This window comes from Ranitomeya imitator, chromosome 1, assembly GCF_032444005.1.
Source record: "Ranitomeya imitator isolate aRanImi1 chromosome 1, aRanImi1.pri, whole genome shotgun sequence".
Taxonomy (NCBI): Eukaryota; Metazoa; Chordata; class Amphibia; order Anura; family Dendrobatidae; genus Ranitomeya; species Ranitomeya imitator.
Window position 1 is genome coordinate 844267020 of NC_091282.1, and position 21702 is coordinate 844288721.

General features: G+C 53.7%; 1 protein-coding gene across 1 annotated transcript; it reads right to left on the minus strand.

The window, feature by feature from the left end:
- Positions 1-211: 211 nt before the first annotated feature.
- LOC138651070 (mpv17-like protein 2) lies at positions 212-17466 on the minus strand. Its single transcript, XM_069741045.1, has 6 exons — positions 17356-17466; positions 5082-5333; positions 2994-3151; positions 1408-1484; positions 1205-1333; positions 212-424 (listed from the first exon to the last, which is right to left on the minus strand). The coding sequence occupies exons 2-6, from the start codon at positions 5270-5272 to the stop codon at positions 353-355; spliced, it is 627 nt and encodes a 208-aa protein (XP_069597146.1). The 5' UTR covers positions 5273-5333; positions 17356-17466; the 3' UTR covers positions 212-352.
- Positions 17467-21702: the final 4236 nt, after the last annotated feature.

Genomic DNA, 21702 nt, shown 5'->3' on the forward strand with positions numbered 1-21702 from the left:
GTCTGGTCTGCTGAATTTTAGCACCCGATCCTTTTGTTCTACCTGGAGATCACCAGAACACTCCTTTCCATGGGGGGAGCTACTCTCTGAACAGCTTTCTAACATGCACGGAGACTCTCATTCATTGACTGCAAACAACTGTTGAAAATGGGATTGGTATAGCAGTCACCAAAAGTGACACTAAAATAATAAGAAAAGAGAAGGATTTTCTAATTGTTACAAACAATAAAAAGACGTGTTTCCATGGGGTAACGTAAAAATAACATAACGGAGATACGGCAAGAAAGAACCTGAAAATATAGTGTATCATATAAGGAATTTTGCAAAGCTTCTTTTCCCAGATAGGGTCACGCTATTTTTTTCCATCCATTGACTTCCAATCGATCAGCATTGGTTGAGAATTACATATCTGCTCACCAGGCGCCTGATTGAATAAAAATATAAGTCAATAACAACTTAGATTTTGTTCTATTCAATAGTTTATCAAATAGTGATCAGGACAAACTCTCCTTTCCATATATTTAATGTGGATTCTATTACCGCATATTAGCCTGAGACAAGATCACTGGAAGGATACTAGGATCTGAGCATGTAATGATAGAATATCATAGTAGTGGCCATTCCCTTTAATGCTGCTTGGAGCCTGCTTAATTAAATGGGGTCATTTAGCACTGATGGTATGTTAGTTGGTTTTATGGTAAGTGCTTTTTTAAGTGCTATTGAGGTAAATTGATCTTTTCTCCATGTAAAGTCTTGTTAGTACGACCGTATGTTCAGTCCAAGTGCTTGTCCATGAAAAAAAAAAAAACGGACACTGACCAGTGTCATTCAATGGGGCTGTGTAAATCAGCAATTTTTTTTTTCATTGGCCGAATCTGCATGTGCAAAAAAAATAGAAAAAAAAAATTGCAGCATGCAGTAGTTTCTTCCATATATCAGATAAGACTCTGCTATTCAATTATATGGGAGCGCAAAAAAAAAATTGGATGCCATATGGAGCCACAGTACAGCATTTGTATGTAAAAACATTGCAATTCTGTTACATAGGAAATTGTAAGTGGTTAATAGCTGCTGACTAAAAAACAGACTGTATACGGACTGCACACGAATAACAAATGGGAAAAACACTGCACCACTTTACTGGATGAAAATCAGACCGATTTTTTTTTACGGTCGTGTGAACCTACCCTGAAGAACATCTTACCCTGTGTTTAAGGTAGGAGAGGTAGACATCCCAGCCCAGTGTGAGGACATTCACATACATTACACGGTACTTAGTCGGTAAGTAGTAGAAATTTATCAGTTGAGCCGGTGGCCATACACACCATTCTGTCTGAAAAAGACAACACAGTTCTAGGCGGCATAACCCCAGAAAACTACATTGTCATTATACAGATCCGAACTCACCTTGTACATTTCCCAAAATTTGCCTTTAAATTCTGCCCAACTGTTCCTGATACTTTGCCCTTCCATTGAGCCAACTCCTATCATGGGAAATGAAAGATTTTATTAAAGGGGTTGTCCGGTCTAAAATGACAAGTCTGAAGTCACAATATGTGACTGCAGACTTGTGAATGCTCGTGGCCCAAAATGTGTGCACTGGGAAGACTCGCAAGTCTGCAGCCAAATAGAGTGACTGCAGACTTGTCATTTTAGGTTGGACAATAGTCCTCATCTCTTTTATGCTGAAGAAAATAGGAAACTGTTTACTAAACACAGAGAATTTATTAAGACTGGTGTTTCATACACCTTAATTATCAGGTTAGCCAGAAAAAAAATTCCCCAGAATTTATTAGGAAGCAAAAACTCAAATCTACACTGGTCCATTATTTTTTTAAATGCCAGTAGAGTTTTATTTAATACATCCCCCTACGTCTTTTTATGTAAGCTTAGCGCTAATATTTTTTTATGGTGTGTAAGGGAAATTCTGTGTCTATGAACACACATTGTTCTGGCCCACTACAGTTTTGAAGACCTGTAGTTCAAAACCAACAAAAGAAGAAAAAGGTCCTGTCCATCAAAACCAGTTGAATATCGTCCCATTTTCGCCCATTCCTGACCAGGAACATTTTCCATTTTTTTTCTTGCACAAGTAGTTGAAAGAGCTCTTTTTTGTGATACATGGGACTTCACCTTTATGGTTTTGTCATACTCTTTTTTTTTATCCTTTTTTTCGGGAAATAAATGTGTTTTTCGCGTTTTATTTTTATAGCAACAAAGGACCACTAAAATACATTTTAAAAAGTTCCCCTTTCTGTAACAATTATTTTTATCAAATAGTTTTTTTGTTTTTTTTTATGGAGGCAGGGTTAGTAGCTGTTTTTTTCCTGCTTTTTATTTATCATTTATTTCACATACTAAATACTATTTTTTCCTATCATACATCCCCTGTAACTGGTATAGTAGCCCCAGTTACAGTGGAAATGCAGCCTTCTGGGTGAATAGCAGAGCTGACTGGGTCTCCTAGGACCCAGCAGCTCATACTCCCTGCCAACACCAAGCATTCACATGACTGCTGGGTCTCTTTAGACAGCGCCGAAAGATCTATTACTCTATAAAACAGTAACCATTTGAGAAGGCAGAGATGGTAATAAACCATCTGTGCCTTCTTAATGGAGAGCTCAGCTGTGTCCAACAGATGGCTTTGTGCTCTCGTACAATAGTCAAAGTAGAATGTTGGATCACACGGAAGTTTGAAGTCTTTGTCTAGATAACGGAGAAAAAATGTAATAATACTGTTTATGTTCATCTGTATAACTAACATTATGTTTATGCAGCTTACTTGATTAGTCGGAATTTGCACTTTACGTATTAAAGAGATCTTGTCACATTGGGTAACGCTATTATCCTGCAGAACCTTTTTTTTTTATAGTTGTGACAGATTGCTCCTCGCCAACTCTTTACAAAGGCCTTTAGGTGACATTCAGGTTGGTATACTTTAATTGGTTTTAATGACCTGCTGCCCTTTCCTTGAAACTTGAATGTATTCTTACCAACAAAAAACAGCACTCCCAAAATAGGGGATACCACGATTTGTTCAAGCAGAACTTTCTTCACTACCACTTGTACTGTTGCTCTCGGTAAAAGGCGATCCAGCCAAATATACCAGTAATGATCCAGTGGGCCAAAACAGTTGCCAATGATAAACATCCTACCTGCGTACACAGGAATATTAAGATAAAAAATAATTGCTAAAGATCAATCCAATAATACAAAAGGAATATAATGGGATATATAGTACATAAAGTGCAGCACAGACTCATCTCAACTAAAGGCTTAGATCAGGAACAGAATAGGCATTTATAGGACATTTCATAACTTTCCAAAATGATTATGATAATATTCAGCACATATGGCATTGTACTACTGTACTCAGTTTATTATATACTAGATGGTGGCCCGATTCTAACGCATCGGGCATTCTAGAATATGCATGTCCACGTAGTATATAGCACAGCCCACGTACTATATTGCCCAGCCACGTAGTATATTGCCCAGCCACGTACTATATTGCCCAGCCACGTACTATATTGCCCAGTAACGTAGTATATTGCCCAGTCACGTAGTAATAATAATAATCTTTATTTTTATATAGCGCTAACATATTCCGCAGCGCTTTACAGGTTGCACACATTATCATCACTGTCCCTGTTGGGGCTCACAATCTAAATAGTAGTATATTGCCCAGCCACGTAGTATATTGCCCAGTAACATAGTATATTGCCCAGCCACGTAGTATATTGCCCAGTCACGTAGTAAATTGCAAGCCCACGTAGTATAAGGCACAGCCCATGTAGTATATTGCCCAGCCCACGTAGTATATAGCAATGTGGGCATCATATCCCTGTTAAAAAAAAAAAAGAATTAAAATAAAAAATAGTTATATACTCACCTTCCGGAGCCCCCGGATCCAAGCGAAGCGGTTACCGACGCAGAGTCCTCGCTCGCTCCGGTCTGGAGAGTGCATTGCGGTCACGCGAGATGATGACGTAGCGGTCTCGCGAGACCGCTACGTCATCATCTCGCGAGATCACAGCATGGACCGGTTACCGGAGCGTCGCGAGCAGGAAAGGCCTGTTGTGGATCCGAGGGGCCGATGGACGGTGAGTATATAACGATTTTTAATTATTTTTTAATTATTTTTAACATTAGATCTTTTTACTATTGATGCCGCATAGGCAGCATCAACAGTAAAACGTTGGTCACACAGGGTTATTAGCAGCGTTAACCGAGTGCGTTACACCGCGGCATAGTGCGGTCGGTTAACGCTGCCATTAACCCTGTGTGAGCGGTGACCGGAGGGGAGCATGGAGCGGGAACAGACTGCCACTCCTTCCTCCCCGCAATGTTGCCGCCGGGCTGTGCCCGTCGTTGATTGGTCGTGGCTGTTTTGCCGCGACCAATCAGCGACTTGGATTTCCATGATAGACAGAGGCCGTGACCAATGAATATCCGTGACAGACAGAAGTGACCCTTAGACAATTATATAGTAGATTTTAGGAGTCTGAGTCGGACCTTTTTATATCCATGCTGACTCCACAGTACTGCCCTCAACTACTGAAATGAAACAGTCAGCTAGGCCCCTTCACACATCACTGGTCATATTTCTTCACGGCAAGCACTCTTCCCCGTTTTCGACTCAGTACGTTGATGACCAAGAATGGAGCTGTCAGTGGGACATAAGTGAAGCTTTGAAAATTAAGGTTTTCATCTGTTTTATCTGACTTTTTCCACATGAAATCCAGTTCTCTGTTCCTAAAATGGAACTTGGAGGAAGACGTGAATGGAGCCACCTTGTGTACATCGTATGACAGTATGAGCAGGCGTTCTAGCACACAAATGGTGGCATGTATAGCAGTATGAGGAGGAATTGTAGCTCACAGATCCAGCACACAATGGTGGCACATATGGAAGTACGAGAAGACATTCTAGCTCGCGGATGTAGCACACAATAGTGGCATACATAGCAGTATGAACAGACATTTTAGCACATAGATCTCGTACACAATGGTAACACATGTCTGCTCATACTGCCATTCTAGCTCGCGGATCTCGCACACAATGGTTGCACTTCTCTGTACCTACCTGTCCGCAGCCAATCTCGCCTTCTCGTTGGGTCTGTCCTGACCTCTCGAGTCTGTTGAATGATATCTCCGATGCTGAGCAGTATCCCAGAACTCACTGTGTTAGTCACCAGCAAATTGTGGGAATTAAACATCTTTCGCCAACAGCCTGCAACACAGTTCAATATGACCCTACCCTGGCGAGACATGACTGTTTCCACCAGACAGTAGCCAACAGGATGGCATGTAGAAAGAAGCAGCAAAGTACACCTGGAGGAAGAAAACGCAGTCCTATTAACCTAGAGTCCGAGGTGTGGAAGAGTCGCATACGGCTTTAGGAAGTCCGTCCTGAGACAACAGCACTGGGAGTGTGCCCCCTGCAGAATATAGATGTATTACATTCACTGATTAGAAGTGGGGGCTGTGTAAGACCGCCTAGTCAAGACTAGCGGTGGATACCGCGTCGCACTAGCACAAGCCGGCACCGGTCTCTTGATAACTAACTGTGGACCCTATAACCCAGACTTCATTACCTCGAGCAGCTCATACTGCACTAGTGACGTACATCCCTCATCACGTCCAAGGGACGCTTCTATATCTTCCTTATGGAAATTGTTACTGAAGAAGGCCAAGCATTGAGGCCGAAACGTTTATTTTGATGACTACAATAAATTACAAAAAAAACTCCATTTAAGTTGAGTGCCTAAGTTTATCTTTCACTATATACGGCTTTGGACTCTACTAAGGCACCATTTCCGGATAGTGCACGCGGTTTTCCTCTATATCATCGGTATTCGTATCCCTACGGCACGGGGGTGGGATCAGCGTGGAAACATCAGCTGTGGATTTGCATTGGATTCAGGTTGTGAGTGACCAGAACCTGCGGACTGACAGTCATCTGTGTGGGGACAGCTGCTTTGGACTGACAGTCAGCTGTGTGGTGGGAGCTGCTGAGGGCGGACGGTCAGCAGTGTGGGGGGAGCTGCTGGGGACTGACTGTCAGCTGTGTGGGGGGAGCTACTGGGGACTGACGGTCAGCTGCGTGAGGGGAGCTGCTGTGGACTGATGGTCAGCTGTGTGGGGGGAGCTGCTGGGGACTGATGGTCAGTTGTGTGGGGGGAGCTGCTGGGGACTGACTGTCAGTTGTGTGGGGGGAGCTGCTGGGGACTGACAGCTGTAGGGGGGAAGCTACTGGGGACTGACGGTCAGCTGTGGGGGGGGGGAGCTGCTGGGGACTGACAGCTGTGTGGGTTGGAGCTACTGGGGACTGACTGTCAGCTGTGGGGGGGAGCTGCTGGGGACTGACGGTCAGCTGTGTGGGGGGAGCTGCTGGGGACTGACGGTCAGCTGTGGGGGGAGCTGCTGGGGACAGAAGGTCAGTTGTGTGAGGGGAGCTGCTGGGGACTGATGGTCAGCTGTGTGAGGGGAGCTGCTGGGGACTGACGGTCAGCTGTGGGGGGAGCTGCTGGGGACTGACTGTCAGCTGTGTGGGGGGGAACTGCTGGGGACTGACGGTCAGCTGTGTGAGGGGAGATGCTGGGGACTGACGGTCAGCTGTGTGGGTTGGAGCTGCTGGGGACTGACGGTCAGCTGTGTGGGTTGGAGCTGCTGGGGACTGACGGTCAGCTGTGTGGGTTGGAGCTGCTGGGGACTGACGGTCAGCTGTGTGGGTTGGAGCTGCTGGGGACTGACGGTCAGCTGTGTGGGTTGGAGCTGCTGGGGACTGACGGTCAGCTGTGTGGGTTGGAGCTGCTGGGGACTGACGGTCAGCTGTGTGGGTTGGAGCTGCTGGGGACTGACGGTCAGCTGTGTGGGTTGGAGCTGCTGGGGACTGACGGTCAGCTGTGTGGGTTGGAGCTGCTGGGGACTGACGGTCAGCTGTGTGGGTTGGAGCTGCTGGGGACTGACGGTCAGCTGTGTGGGTTGGAGCTGCTGGGGACTGACGGTCAGCTGTGTGGGTTGGAGCTCCTGGGGACTGACGGTCAGCTGTGTGGGTTGGAGCTGCTGGGGACTGACGGTCAGCTGTGTGGTTTGGAGCTGCTGGGGACTGACGGTGAGCTGTGTGGGTTGGAGCTGCTGGGGACTGACGGTCAGCTGTGTGGGTTGGAGCTGCTGGGGACTGACGGTCAGCTGTGTGGGTTGGAGCTGCTGGGGACTGACGGTCAGCTGTGTGGGTTGGAGCTGCTGGGGACTGACGGTCAGCTGTGTGGGTTGGAGCTGCTGGAGACTGACGGTCAGCTGTGGGGGGAGCTGCTGGGGACTGACTGTCAGCTGTGTGGGGGGAGATGCTGGGGACTGACGGTCATCTGTGTGGGTTGGAGCTACTGGAGACTGACGGTCAGCTGTGGGGGGAGCTGCTGGGGACTGACTCAGCTGTGTGAGGGGAGCTGCTGGGGACTGACAGCTGTGTGGGGGGAGCTACTGGGGACTGACAGCTGTGTGGGGGGAGCTGCTGGGGACTGACAGCTGTGTGGGGGGAGCTGCTGGGGACTGACTGCTGTGTGGGGGGAGCTACTGGGGACTGACGGTCAGCTGTGTGGGTTGGAGCTACTGGGGACTGACTGTCAGCTGTGTCAGGGGAGATGCTGGGGACTGACGGTCAGCTGTGTGGGTTGGAGCTGCTGGGGACTGACGGTCAGCTGTGTGGGTTGGAGCTGCTGGGGACTGACGGTCAGCTGTGTGGGTTGGAGCTGCTGGGGACTGACGGTCAGCTGTGTGGGTTGGAGCTGCTGGGGACTGACGGTCAGCTGTGTGGGTTGGAGCTGCTGGGGACTGACGGTCAGCTGTGTGGGTTGGAGCTGCTGGGGACTGACGGTCAGCTGTGTGGGTTGGAGCTGCTGGGGACTGACGGTCAGCTGTGTGGGTTGGAGCTGCTGGGGACTGACGGTCAGCTGTGTGGGTTGGAGCTGCTGGGGACTGACGGTCAGCTGTGTGGGTTGGAGCTGCTGGGGACTGACGGTCAGCTGTGTGGGTTGGAGCTGCTGGGGACTGACGGTCAGCTGTGTGGGTTGGAGCTACTGGAGACTGACGGTCAGCTGTGGGGGGAGCTGCTGGGGACTGACTGTCAGCTGTGTGGGGGGAGATGCTGGGGACTGACGGTCAGCTGTGTGGGTTGGAGCTACTGGAGACTGACGGTCAGCTGTGGGGGGAGCTGCTGGGGACTGACGGTCAGCTGTGTGGGGGGGAGCTGCTGGGGACTGACGGTCAGCTGTGTGGGTTGGAGCTGCTGGAGACTGACGGTCAGCTGTGGGGGGAGCTGCTGGGGACTGACTGTCAGCTGTGTGGGGGGAGATGCTGGGGACTGACGGTCAGCTGTGTGGGTTGGAGCTGCTGGGGACTGACGGTCAGCTTTGTGGGTTGGAGCTGCTGGGGACTGACGGTCAGCTGTGTGGGTTGGAGCTGCTGGGGACTGACGGTCAGCTGTGTGGGTTGGAGCTGCTGGGGACTGACGGTCAGCTGTGTGGGTTGGAGCTGCTGGGGACTGACGGTCAGCTGTGTGGGTTGGAGCTGCTGGGGACTGACGGTCAGCTGTGTGGGTTGGAGCTACTGGAGACTGACGGTCAGCTGTGGGGGGAGCTGCTGGGGACTGACTGTCAGCTGTGTGGGGGGAGATGCTGGGGACTGACGGTCATCTGTGTGGGTTGGAGCTACTGGAGACTGACGGTCAGCTGTGGGGGGAGCTGCTGGGGACTGACTGTCAGCTGTGTGAGGGGAGCTGCTGGGGACTGACAGCTGTGTGGGGGGAGCTACTGGGGACTGACAGCTGTGTGGGGGGAGCTGCTGGGGACTGACAGCTGTGTGGGCGGGAGCTGCTGGGGACTGACAGCTGTGTGGGGGGAGCTACTGGGGACTGACGGTCAGCTGTGTGGGTTGGAGCTACTGGGGACTGACTGTCAGCTGTGTGAGGGGAGATGCTGGGGACTGACGGTCAGCTGTGTGGGTTGGAGCTGCTGGGGACTGACGGTCAGCTGTGTGGGTTGGAGCTGCTGGGGACTGACGGTCAGCTGTGTGGGTTAGAGCTGCTGGGGACTGACGGTCAGCTGTGTGGGTTGGAGTTGCTGGGGACTGACGGTCAGCTGTGTGGGTTGGAGCTGCTGGGGACTGACGGTCAGCTGTGTGGGTTGGAGCTGCTGGGGACTGACGGTCAGCTGTGTGGGTTGGAGCTACTGGAGACTGACGGTCAGCTGTGGGGGGAGCTGCTGGGGACTGACTGTCAGCTGTGTGGGGGGAGATGCTGGGGACTGACGGTCAGCTGTGTGGGTTGGAGCTACTGGAGACTGACGGGGAGCTGCTGGGGACTGACGGTCAGCTGTGTGGGGGGGAGCTGCTGGGGACTGACGGTCAGCTGTGTGAGGGGAGATGCTGGGGACTGACGGTCAGCTGTGTGGGTTGGAGCTGCTGGGGACTGACGGTCAGCTGTGTGGGTTGGAGCTGCTGGGGACTGACGGTCAGCTGTGTGGGTTGGAGCTGCTGGGGACTGACGGTCAGCTGTGTGGGTTGGAGCTGCTGGGGACTGACGGTCAGCTGTGTGGGTTGGAGCTGCTGGGGACTGACGGTCAGCTGTGTGGGTTGGAGCTGCTGGGGACTGACGGTCAGCTGTGTGGGTTGGAGCTGCTGGGGACTGACGGTCAGCTGTGTGGGTTGGAGCTGCTGGGGACTGACGGTCAGCTGTGTGGGTTGGAGCTGCTGGGGACTGACGGTCAGCTGTGTGGGTTGGAGCTGCTGGGGACTGACGGTCAGCTGTGCGGGTTGGAGCTGCTGGGGACTGACGGTCAGCTGTGTGGGTTGGAGCTGCTGGGGACTGACGGTCACCTGTGTGGGTTGGAGCTACTGGAGACTGACGGTCAGCTGTGGGGGAGCTGCTGGGGACTGATTGTCAGCTGTGTGGGGGGAGATGCTGGTGATGGACGGTCAGCTGTGTGGGTTGGAGCTACTGGAGACTGATGGTCAGCTGTGGGGGGAGCTGCTGGGGACTGACTGTCAGCTGTGTGAGGGGAGCTGCTGGGGACTGATGGTCAGCTGTGTGGAGTGGAGTTGCTGGGGACTGACGGTCAGCTGTGTGGGTTGGAGCTGCTGGGGACTGACGGTCAGCTGTGTGGGTTGGAGCTGCTGGGGACTGACGGTCAGCTGTGTGGGGGGGAGCTGCTGGGGACTGACGGTCAGCTGTGTGAGGGGAGCTGCTGGGGACTGACGGTCAGCTGTGTGGGTTGGAGCTGCTGGGGACTGACGGTCAGCTGTGTGGGTTGGAGCTGCTGGGGACTGACGGTCAGCTGTGCGGGTTGGAGCTGCTGGGGACTGACGGTCAGCTGTGTGGGTTGGAGCTGCTGGGGACTGACGGTCAGCTGTGTGGGTTGGAGCTGCTGGGGACTGACGGTCAGCTGTGTGGGTTGGAGCTGCTGGGGACTGACGGTCAGCTGTGTGGGTTGGAGCTACTGGAGACTGATGGTCAGCTGTGGGGGGAGCTGCTGGGGACTGACTGTCAGCTGTGTGGGGGGAGATGCTGGGGACTGACTGTCAGCTGTGTGGGTTGGAGCTACTGGAGACTGACGATCAGCTGTGGGGGGAGCTGCTGGGGACTGACTGTCAGCTGTATGAGGGGAGCTGCTGGGGACTGACGGTCAGCTGTGTGGGGGGAGATGCTGGGGACTGACGGTCAGCTGTGTGGGGGGGAGCTGCTGGGGACTGACGGTCAGCTGTGTGGGGGGAGCTGCTGGGGACTGACAGCTGTGTGGGGGGAGCTACTGGGGACTGTCAGCTGTGTGGGGGGAAAGCTGCTGGGGACTGACTGTCAGCTGTGTGGGGGGAGAGCTGCTGGGGACTGACTGACAGCTATGTGGGGGGAGATGCTGGGAACTGTCAGCTGTGTGGGGGGAGCTGCTGGGGACTGACGGTCAGCTGTGTGAGGGGAGCTGCTGGGGACTGACGGTCAGCTGTGTGAGGGAAGCTGCTGGGGACTGACGGTCAGCTGTGTGGGGGGGAGAGCTGCTGGGGACTGACGGTCAGCTGTGTGGGGGGAGCTGCTGCGGACTGACAGCTGTGTGGGGGGAGCTACTGGGGACTGACAGCTATGTGGGGGGAGCTGCTGGGGACTGACAGCTGTGTGGGTGGGAGCTGCTGGGGACTGACTGTCAGCTGTGTGGGGGGAGCTGCTGGGGACTGACAGCTGTGTGGGGGAGCTACTGGGGACTGACGGTCAGCTGTGTGGGTTGGAGCTACTGGGGACTGACTGTCAGCTGTGTGAGGGGAGATGCTGGGGACTGACGGTCAGCTGTGTGGGTTGGAGCTGCTGGGGACTGACGGTCAGCTGTGTGGGTTGGAGCTGCTGGGGACTGACGGTCAGCTGTGTGGGTTGGAGCTGCTGGGGACTGACGGTCAGCTGTGTGGGTTGGAGCTGCTGGGGACTGACGGTCAGCTGTGTGGGTTGGAGCTGCTGGGGACTGACTGTCAGCTGTGTGGGGGGAGATGCTGGGGACTGACGGTCATCTGTGTGGGTTGGAGCTACTGGAGACTGACGGTCAGCTGTGGGGGGAGCTGCTGGGGACTGACTGTCAGCTGTGTGAGGGGAGCTGCTGGGGACTGACGGTCAGCTGTGTGGGGGGGAGCTGCTGGGGACTGACGGTCAGCTGTGTGAGGGGAGATGCTGGGGACTGACGGTCAGCTGTGTGGGTTGGAGCTGCTGGGGACTGACGGTCAGCTGTGTGGGTTGGAGCTGCTGGGGACTGACGGTCAGCTGTGTGGGTTGGAGCTGCTGGGGACTGACGGCCAGCTGTGTGGGTTGGAGCTGCTGGGGACTGACGGTCAGCTGTGTGGGTTGGAGCTGCTGGGGACTGACGGTCAGCTGTGTGGGTTGGAGCTGCTGGGGACTGACGGTCACATGTGTGGGTTGGAGCTACTGGAGACTGACAGTCAGCTGTGGGGGAGCTGCTGGGGACTGATTGTCAGCTGTGTAGGGGGAGATGCTGGTGACGGATGGTCAGCTGTGTGGGTTGGAGCTACTGGAGACTGACGGTCAGCTGTGGGGGAGCTGCTCGGGACTGACTGTCAGCTGTGTGAGGGGAGCTGCTGGGGACTGACGGTCAGCTGTGTGGGGTGGAGCTGCTGGGGACTGACAGTCAGCTGTGTGGGTTGGAGCTACTGGAGACCGACGGTCAGCTGTGGGGGGAGCTGCTGGGGACTGACTGTCAGCTGTGTGGGGGGAGATGCTGGGGACTGACGGTCAGCTGTGTGGGTTGGAGCTACTGGAGACTGACGGTCAGCTGTGGGGGGAGCTGCTGGGGACTGACTGTCAGCTGTATGAGGGGAGCTGCTGGGGACTGACGGTCAGCTGTGTGGGGGGAGATGCTGGGGACTGACGGTCAGCTGTGTGGGGGGGAGCTGCTGGGGACTGACGGTCAGCTGTGTGGGGGGAGCTGCTGGGGACTGACAGCTGTGTGGGGGGAGCTACTGGGGACTGTCAGCTGTGTGGGGGGAAAGCTGCTGGGGACTGACTGTCAGCTGTGTGGGGGGAGAGCTGCTGGGGACTGACTGACAGCTATGTGGGGGGAGATGCTGGGAACTGTCAGCTGTGTGGGGGGAGCTGCTGGGGACTGACGGTCAGCTGTGTGAGGGGAGCTGCTGGGGACTGACGGTCAGCTGTGTGAGGGAAGCTGCTGGGGACTGACGGTCAGCTGTGTGGGGGGGAGAGCTGCTGGGGACTGACGGTCAGCTGTGTGGGGGGAGCTGCTGGGGACTGACAGCTGTGTGGGGGAGCTACTGGGGACTGACGGTCAGCTGTGTGGGTTGGAGCTACTGGGGACTGACTGTCAGCTGTGTGAGGGGAGATGCTGGGGACTGACGGTCAGCTGTGTGGGTTGGAGCTGCTGGGGACTGACGGTCAGCTGTGTGGGTTGGAGCTGCTGGGGACTGACGGTCAGCTGTGTGGGTTGGAGCTGCTGGGGACTGACGGTCAGCTGTGTGGGTTGGAGCTGCTGGGGACTGACGGTCAGCTGTGTGGGTTGGAGCTGCTGGGGACTGACTGTCAGCTGTGTGGGGGGAGATGCTGGGGACTGACGGTCATCTGTGTGGGTTGGAGCTACTGGAGACTGACGGTCAGCTGTGGGGGGAGCTGCTGGGGACTGACTGTCAGCTGTGTGAGGGGAGCTGCTGGGGACTGACGGTCAGCTGTGTGGGGGGGAGCTGCTGGGGACTGACGGTCAGCTGTGTGAGGGGAGATGCTGGGGACTGACGGTCAGCTGTGTGGGTTGGAGCTGCTGGGGACTGACGGTCAGCTGTGTGGGTTGGAGCTGCTGGGGACTGACGGTCAGCTGTGTGGGTTGGAGCTACTGGAGACTGACGGTCAGCTGTGGGGGGAGCTGCTGGGGACTGACTGTCAGCTGTGTGAGGGGAGCTGCTGGGGACTGACGGTCAGCTGTGTGGGGGGGAGCTGCTGGGGACTGACGGTCAGCTGTGTGAGGGGAGATGCTGGGGACTGACGGTCAGCTGTGTGGGTTGGAGCTGCTGGGGACTGACGGTCAGCTGTGTGGGTTGGAGCTGCTGGGGACTGACGGTCAGCTGTGTGGGTTGGAGCTGCTGGGGACTGACGGCCAGCTGTGTGGGTTGGAGCTGCTGGGGACTGACGGTCAGCTGTGTGGGTTGGAGCTGCTGGGGACTGACGGTCAGCTGTGTGGGTTGGAGCTGCTGGGGACTGACGGTCACATGTGTGGGTTGGAGCTACTGGAGACTGACAGTCAGCTGTGGGGGAGCTGCTGGGGACTGATTGTCAGCTGTGTAGGGGGAGATGCTGGTGACGGATGGTCAGCTGTGTGGGTTGGAGCTACTGGAGACTGACGGTCAGCTGTGGGGGAGCTGCTCGGGACTGACTGTCAGCTGTGTGAGGGGAGCTGCTGGGGACTGACGGTCAGCTGTGTGGGGTGGAGCTGCTGGGGACTGACAGTCAGCTGTGTGGGTTGGAGCTACTGGAGACCGACGGTCAGCTGTGGGGGGAGCTGCTGGGGACTGACTGTCAGCTGTGTGGGGGGAGATGCTGGGGACTGACGGTCAGCTGTGTGGGTTGGAGCTACTGGAGACTGACGGTCAGCTGTGGGGGGAGCTGCTGGGGACTGACTGTCAGCTCTGTGAGGGGAGCTGCTGGGGACTGACTGTCAGCTGTGTGGGGGGGAGCTGCTGGGGACTGACCGTCAGCTGTGTGGGTTGGAGCTACTGGAGACTGATGGTCAGCTGTGTGGGGGGAGATGCTGGGGACTGACTGTCAGCTGTGTGGGGAGAGCTGCTGGGGACAGACGGTCAGCTGTGTGGGGGGAGCTGCTGGGGACTGACAGCTGTGTGGGGGGAGCTACTGGGGACTGACTGTCAGCTGTGTGGGGGGAGAGCTGCTGGGGACTGACTGTCAGCTTTGTGGGGGGAGAGCTGCTGGGGACTGACTGACAGCTGTGTGGGGGGAGATGCTGGGGACTGACGGTCAGCTGTGTGGGGGGAGCTGCTGGGGACTGACGGTCAGCTGTGTGAGGGGAGCTGCTGGGGACTGACGGTCAGCTGTGTGAGGGAAGCTGCTGGGGACTGACGGTCAGCTGTGGGGGGAGATGCTGGGGACTGACGGTCAGCTGTGTGGGGGGGAGAGCTGCTGGGGACTGACGGTCAGCTGTGTGGGTTGGAGCTGCTGGGGACTGACAGCTGTGTGGGGAGAGCTGCTGGGGACTGACTGTCAGCTGTGTGGGGGGAGAGCTGCTGGGGACTGACTGACAGCTGTGTGGGGGGAGATGCTGGGGACTGACGGTCAGCTGTGTGGGGAGAGCTGCTGGGGACTGACGGTCAGCTGTGTGAGGGGAGCTGCTGGGGACTGACTGTCAGCTGTGTGGGGAGAGCTGCTGGGGACTGACCGTCAGCTGTGTGGGGGGAGATGCTGGGGACTGACGGTCAGCTGTGTGGGGGGATTGCTGCTGGGGACTGACGGTCAGCTGTGTGGGGGGAGCTGCTGGGGACTGACAGCTGTGTGGGGGGAGCTACTGGGGACTGACTGTCAGCTGTGTGGGGGGAGAGCTGCTGGGGACTGACTGTCAGCTTTGTGGGGGGAGAGCTGCTGGGGACTGACTGACAGCTGTGTGGGGGGAGATGCTGGGGACTGACGGTCAGCTGTGTGGGGGGAGCTGCTGGGGACTGACGGTCAGCTGTGTGAGGGTAGCTGCTGGGGACTGACGGTCAGCTGTGTGAGGGAAGCTGCTGGGGACTGACGGTCAGCTGTGGGGGGAGATGCTGGGGACTGACGGTCAGCTGTGTGGGGGGGAGAGCTGCTGGGGACTGACGGTCAGCTGTGTGGGTTGGAGCTGCTGGGGACTGACAGCTGTGTGGGGAGAGCTGCTGGGGACTGACTGTCAGCTGTGTGGGGGGAGAGCTGCTGGGGACTGACTGACAGCTGTGTGGGGGGAGATGCTGGGGACTGACGGTCAGCTGTGTGGGGAGAGCTGCTGGGGACTGACGGTCAGCTGTGTGAGGGGAGCTGCTGGGGACTGACTGTCAGCTGTGTGGGGAGAGCTGCTGGGGACTGACCGTCAGCTGTGTGGGGGGAGATGCTGGGGACTGACGGTCAGCTGTGTGGGGGGATTGCTGCTGGGGACTGACGGTCAGCTGTGTGGGGGGAGCTGCTGGGGACTGACAGCTGTGTGGGGGGAGCTACTGGGGACTGACTGTCAGCTGTGTGGGGGGAGAGCTGCTGGGGACTGACTGTCAGCTTTGTGGGGGGAGAGCTGCTGGGGACTGACGGTCAGCTGTGTGAGGGGAGCTGCTGGGGACTGACGGTCAGCTGTGTGAGGGAAGCTGCTGGGGACTGACGGTCAGCTGTGGGGGGAGATGCTGGGGACTGACGGTCAGCTGTGTGGGGGGGAGAGCTGCTGGGGACTGACGGTCAGCTGTGTGGGGGGAGCTGCTGGGGACTGACAGCTGTGTGGGGGGAGCTACTGGGGACTGACTCTTAGCTGTGTGGGGGGAGAGCTGCTGGGGACTGACTGTCAGCTGTGTGGGGGGAGAGCTGCTGGGGACTGACGGTCAGCTGTGTGGGGAGAGCTGCTGGGGACTGACGGTCAGCTGTGTGAGGGGAGCTGCTGGGGACTGACGGTCAGCTGTGTGAGGGGAGCTGCTGCGGACTGACGGTCAGCTGTGTGGGGGGAGATGCTTGGGACTGGCTGTCAGCTGTGTGGGTTGGAGCTGCTGGGGACTGACTGTCAGCTGTGTGGGGGGAGCTGCTGGGGACTGACAGCTGTGTGGGGGGAGCTACTGGGGACTGACTCTTAGCTGTGTGGGGGGAGAGCTGCTGGGGACTGACTGTCAGCTGTGTGGGGGGAGAGCTGCTGGGGACTGACTGACAGCTGTGTGGGGGGAGATGCTGGGGACTGACGGTCAGCTGTGTGGGGAGAGCTGCTGGGGACTGACGGTCAGCTGTGTGAGGGGAGCTGCTGGGGACTGACGGTCAGCTGTGTGGGGGGAGATGCTGGGGACTGGCTGTCAGCTGTGGGGGGGAGCTGCTGGGGACTGGCTGTCAGCTGTGTGGGTTGGAGCTGCTGGGGACTGACTGTCAGCTGTGTGGGGGGAGATGCTGGGGACTGACGGTCAGCTGTGTGGGTTGGAGCTGCTGGGGACTGACTGTCAGCTGTGTGGGGGGAGATGCTGGGGACTGACGGTCAGCTGTGGGGGGGGAGCTGCTGGGGACTGACGGTCAGCTGTGTGAGGGGAGCTGCTGGGGACTGACGGTCAGCTGTGTGGGGGGAGATGCTGGGGACTGGCTGTCAGCTGTGGGGGGAGATGCTGGGGACTGTCAGCTGTGTGGGGGGAGATGCTGGGGACTGACGGTCAGCTGTGTGGGTTGGAGCTGCTGGGGACTGACTGTCAGCTGTGTGGGGGGAGATGCTGGGGACTGACGGTCAGCTGTGGGGGGGGGAGCTGCTGGGGACTGACGGTCAGCTGTGTGAGAGGAGCTGCTGGGGACTGACGGTCAGCTGTGGGGGGAGATGCTGGGGACTGACGGTCAGCTGTGTGGGGGGGGGGGGGGGGGAGAGCTGCGGGTTTCCAATCTGGGGGCTGTATATATGATTTCCCATATGACACAATGGAAGGTCCTGGCTAGCGCTTTCCATATCGATAGTGCCAATCTGTGTGGGAACACAATGGGTTAAACCCACTGTCAGCTGTGCGTGGGTAAGGGTGGAAATCACGTGACAGCAGTCCGCACTGCTCCAGGTCCCAACTCAGCGCTCACCGGTGTGCCAGTGACACACGGTTACTAATCCCGTGGCTATATACTAACCCTTCCGCAATAAAACCTTTCCCAGGGCCCCTTCTCTCCAGATGTGACAGTAGAAGGTCATGAATCTACAGTCGCCATTTTTAGTTCAGTCATGTGCCCTTAAGTTTAGTCATTTCCGGCTGTGGCCTTTGTGACGTCACGTCACCGGGACTACTGTTTGGCGCCTGAGATGGAGTAGGTCGCCCCCTGCTGGTGAATAGGATTTAGAGTGAGACATACGAAGGCATGTAACTAGGGAAACCGACGTTGCCCATAGTAACCTATCATTCTGCGGCGCTCACATTCCTGTCAGCCATTGTCCTCGGGCATATGGAAGCGTTTCTCTATTACAAGGAGCCATAAAATGGCGGCCATAGCCTGCTGTACACTGTACTGTTGTCCTGGTGCAACAATGGTACATGAAGGGTTACACAGTACTGTGTACCTATGGATTCCATGCAAATCCTTAAGGAAAAAGTGAATGACAGGAGGAATCTTTATGGCCGACACCTTCGTATAACGAGCCATAATATGGTTGGTCACTATGGGCGGATGTTTTTATTGCCACCATTTTAAGGAACGTGTGGCGATACCAAATATGACCATTTTTCTATATATTTTTTATTTTTGGATAGGTGAAAGAGCGATTCAAACTTTTATATATTTTTTTATTTTATTTAATACTTATAAAAACATTTTTTTAATTTTCTCTTTCTTTTATTAGGCTAAGTGCACACGTTCAGGATTTCTCGCAGAAAATTCCTGAGAAAAACCGGACCTTTTCTGCAAGAAATCCGCAAGAAAACTGCATGCGATTTTGCCGCGGTTTTGATTCGTTTTTGCCGCGTTTTTTTCCGGACACTTCCCAATGCATTTAGTAGTGGGAAATCCGCAAAAAAAAATGCAAAATTAATGAACATGTTGCGGTTTTTACCACGATGCGTTTTTTTCGCGGAAAAAAACACAACATGTGCACAAAACATGCGGAATTCATTCTAAATGATGGGATGCTTATTGTATGCCGTTTTTTTGCGGTTATATAGCGTTTTTATCGGGAAAAACCGCGAAAAAACTGCAACGTGTGCACACAGCCTAATGTTCTTTTACAGGTCCTGATATTTCCGGTACTGGAAGAACCAGTACCGGAGATATCAGTGTCCGTGTGTGTAATACTTGGGGCACACGTGTGGCAAATGTGTGCCGCCCGTGTCCCGCATCAGTACCACATGTACCGGCGCCTGGTAAGCAGCATTACAGTTTGCGCTGTTCCCTGGAGCTGGATGCTGAAGACAGCTCGGATCATTGTACCCTGGTCACGCTGTGATCAGCGCTAGCAGGGAGCAATGTTTAAAGTTGTATTCAACTAATAAGAGTGAGAGCAGGCGGCGGCTGATAGGAGTATTCATCAGCCGCCACCTGCACTATACATAGTAACATAGTAACATAGTAAGGCCGAAAAAAGACATTTGTCCATCCAGTTCAGCCTATATTCCATCATAATAAATACCCAGATCTACGTCCTTCTACAGAACCTAATAATTGTATGATACAATATTGTTCTGCTCCAGGAAGACATCCAGGCCTCTCTTGAACCCCTCGACTGAGTTCGCCATCACCACCTCCTCAGGCAAGCAATTCCAGATTCTCACTGCCCTAACAGTAAAGAATCCTCTTCTATGTTGGTGGAAAAACCTTCTCTCCTCCAGACGCAAAGAATGCCCCCTTGTGCCCGTCACCTTCCTTGGTATAAACAGATCCTCAGCAAGATATTTGTATTGTCCCCTTATATACTTATACATGGTTATTAGATCGCCCCTCAGTCGTCTTTTTTCTAGACTAAATAATCCTAATTTCGCTAATCTATCTGGGTATTGTAGTTCTCCCATCCCCTTTATTAATTTTGTTGCCCTCCTTTGTACTCTCTCTAGTTCCATTATATCCTTCCTGAGCACCGGTGCCCAAAACTGGACACAGTACTCCATGTGCGGTCTAACTAGGGATTTGTACAGAGGCAGTATAATGCTCTCATCATGTGTATCCAGACCTCTTTTAATGCACCCCATGATCCTGTTTGCCTTGGCAGCTGCTGCCTGGCACTGGCTGCTCCAGGTAAGTTTATCATTAACTAGGATCCCCAAGTCCTTCTCCCTGTCAGATTTACCCAGTGGTTTCCCGTTCAGTGTGTAATGGTGATATTGATTCCCTCTTCCCATGTGTATAACCTTACATTTATCATTGTTAAACCTCATCTGCCACCTTTCAGCCCAAGTTTCCAACTTATCCAGATCCATCTGTAGCAGAATACTATCTTCTCTTGTATTAACTGCTTTACATAGTTTTGTATCATCTGCAAATATCGATATTTTACTGTGTAAACCTTCTACCAGATCATTAATGAATATGTTGAAGAGAACAGGTCCCAATACTGACCCCTGCGGTACCCCACTGGTCACAGCGACCCAGTTAGAGACTATACCATTTATAACCACCCTCTGCTTTCTATCACTAAGCCAGTTACTAACCCATTTACACACAATTTCCCCCAGACCAAGCATTCTCATTTTGTGTACCAACCTCTTGTGCGGCACGGTATCAAACGCTTTGGAAAAATCGAGATATACCACGTCCAATGACTCACCGTGGTCCAGTCTATAGCTTACCTCTTCATAAAAACTGATTAGATTGGTTTGACAGGAGCGATCTATAAATAAATTTAAAGAAAATAAATGACGGTGTCCCTGTATTTTTGATAACCAACCAGGCAAAACTGACAGCTGGGAGCTGCAACCCTCAGCTGTCAGCTTTAGCAAGGCTGGTTATCAAGAATAGAGGGGTCTCCACAGCGTATTTTTAGTTCTTTAAATAAATAATTTTAAAAACATCGTGGGGTCCCCCATTTTTGACATCTTGCCAAGCTAAAGCAGACAGCTGGGGGCTGGTATTCTCAGGCTGGTAAGGGGCCATGGATATTGGCTACCACCAGCTTAAAAATAGCTGGCAGCCACCATGAAAAGGCACATCTATTATATGCGCCAATTTTGGCATTTTGCCCGTTTCTTCCCACATGCCCTGTGGCAGTGGCAAGTGGGGTTCATATTTGTGGGGTTGATGTCACCTTTGTATTGTATTGTCTGGTGACATGAAGCCTATCCATTGCTAATCCTACAGTTGAATTGCAAATAAGCACACAGCAAGTATAAAGTCTTTTAATTGAAATAAAAACAAAACACCATTTTCCTATTTTATTTAAAAATAACAAACACAGGTGAGTATAACGCACATTCCGTAGAAGGCTTTGTCTCCTGAAATAAAACAAAAATAAAAAACAACCATATTCCTCATCTGTCCGTTGTTCTGTCCCACTCCGTAATCCATGTCTGGGGATTAATAATTTCAATCTGGACAGTGCCAAGATGTGACCATCCAGGCTGAGAACCACTGATGAATGAGCTGCTGGGAGCGCAGCCGTGACCTCCTTGAGGTTACCGCTGGTCACTGAGGCTGCTTTCCCAGCCGGCCTGAACTGTGGTGACCTCAGCACTATGAGAAAAAGTCAGTGAGTTCACCGAAGATCACTGTGAGAAATACTCTCATCAGTTGCTGCCTGGTCTTGCTGTTGTCAGCTGAATACAACTCTCAGATTCTCCCCTGCTAGCGCTGATGGCAGCGCGACTAGGGGAGAACTAAGAGCTGCCTTCAGCACCCGGCGTCGGGAAACAGCGCAAACAATACTGCTGCTTCCCAGGTGCTGGTACATGTGATACTGATACATGGTGGAGCGTTAGGTCAGTATAACTGTGTTTGTTATTTTTACCCCTGAAGGTGGTTTGCACGTTAATGACCAGGCCAATTTTTACAATTCTGACCAACTGTTACTTTATGAGGTAATAACTCTGGAACGCTTAAACGGATCCCACTGTTTCTGAGATAGTTTTTTCGTGACATATTGTACTTCATGACAGTGGTAAAATTTCTTTGGTAGGACTTGCGTTTATTTGTGAAAAAAATGGAAATTTGGAAAAAATTTCGCAATTTTCCAACTTTGAATTTTCATGCCCTTAAAGGGACTCTGTCACTTGAATTTGGAGGGAACAATTTTCAGCCATAGGGGCGGGGTTTTTGGGTGTTTGATTCACCCTTTCCTTACCCACCGGCTGCATGCTGGCTGCAATATTGGATTGAAGTTCATTCTTTGTCCTCCATAGTACACGCCTGCGCAAGATCTTATAAGGACCAATAAACCTTGGACCTAGTTTCCAAGATGGAACCTTCAGCTTAATGTTCCTAGAGGACAGCCACACCAAGTCACTAACACACAGGTCCAGGCCCACCAAACGTCTCTGATCAGCCACACTCTTAGGCCGGCTT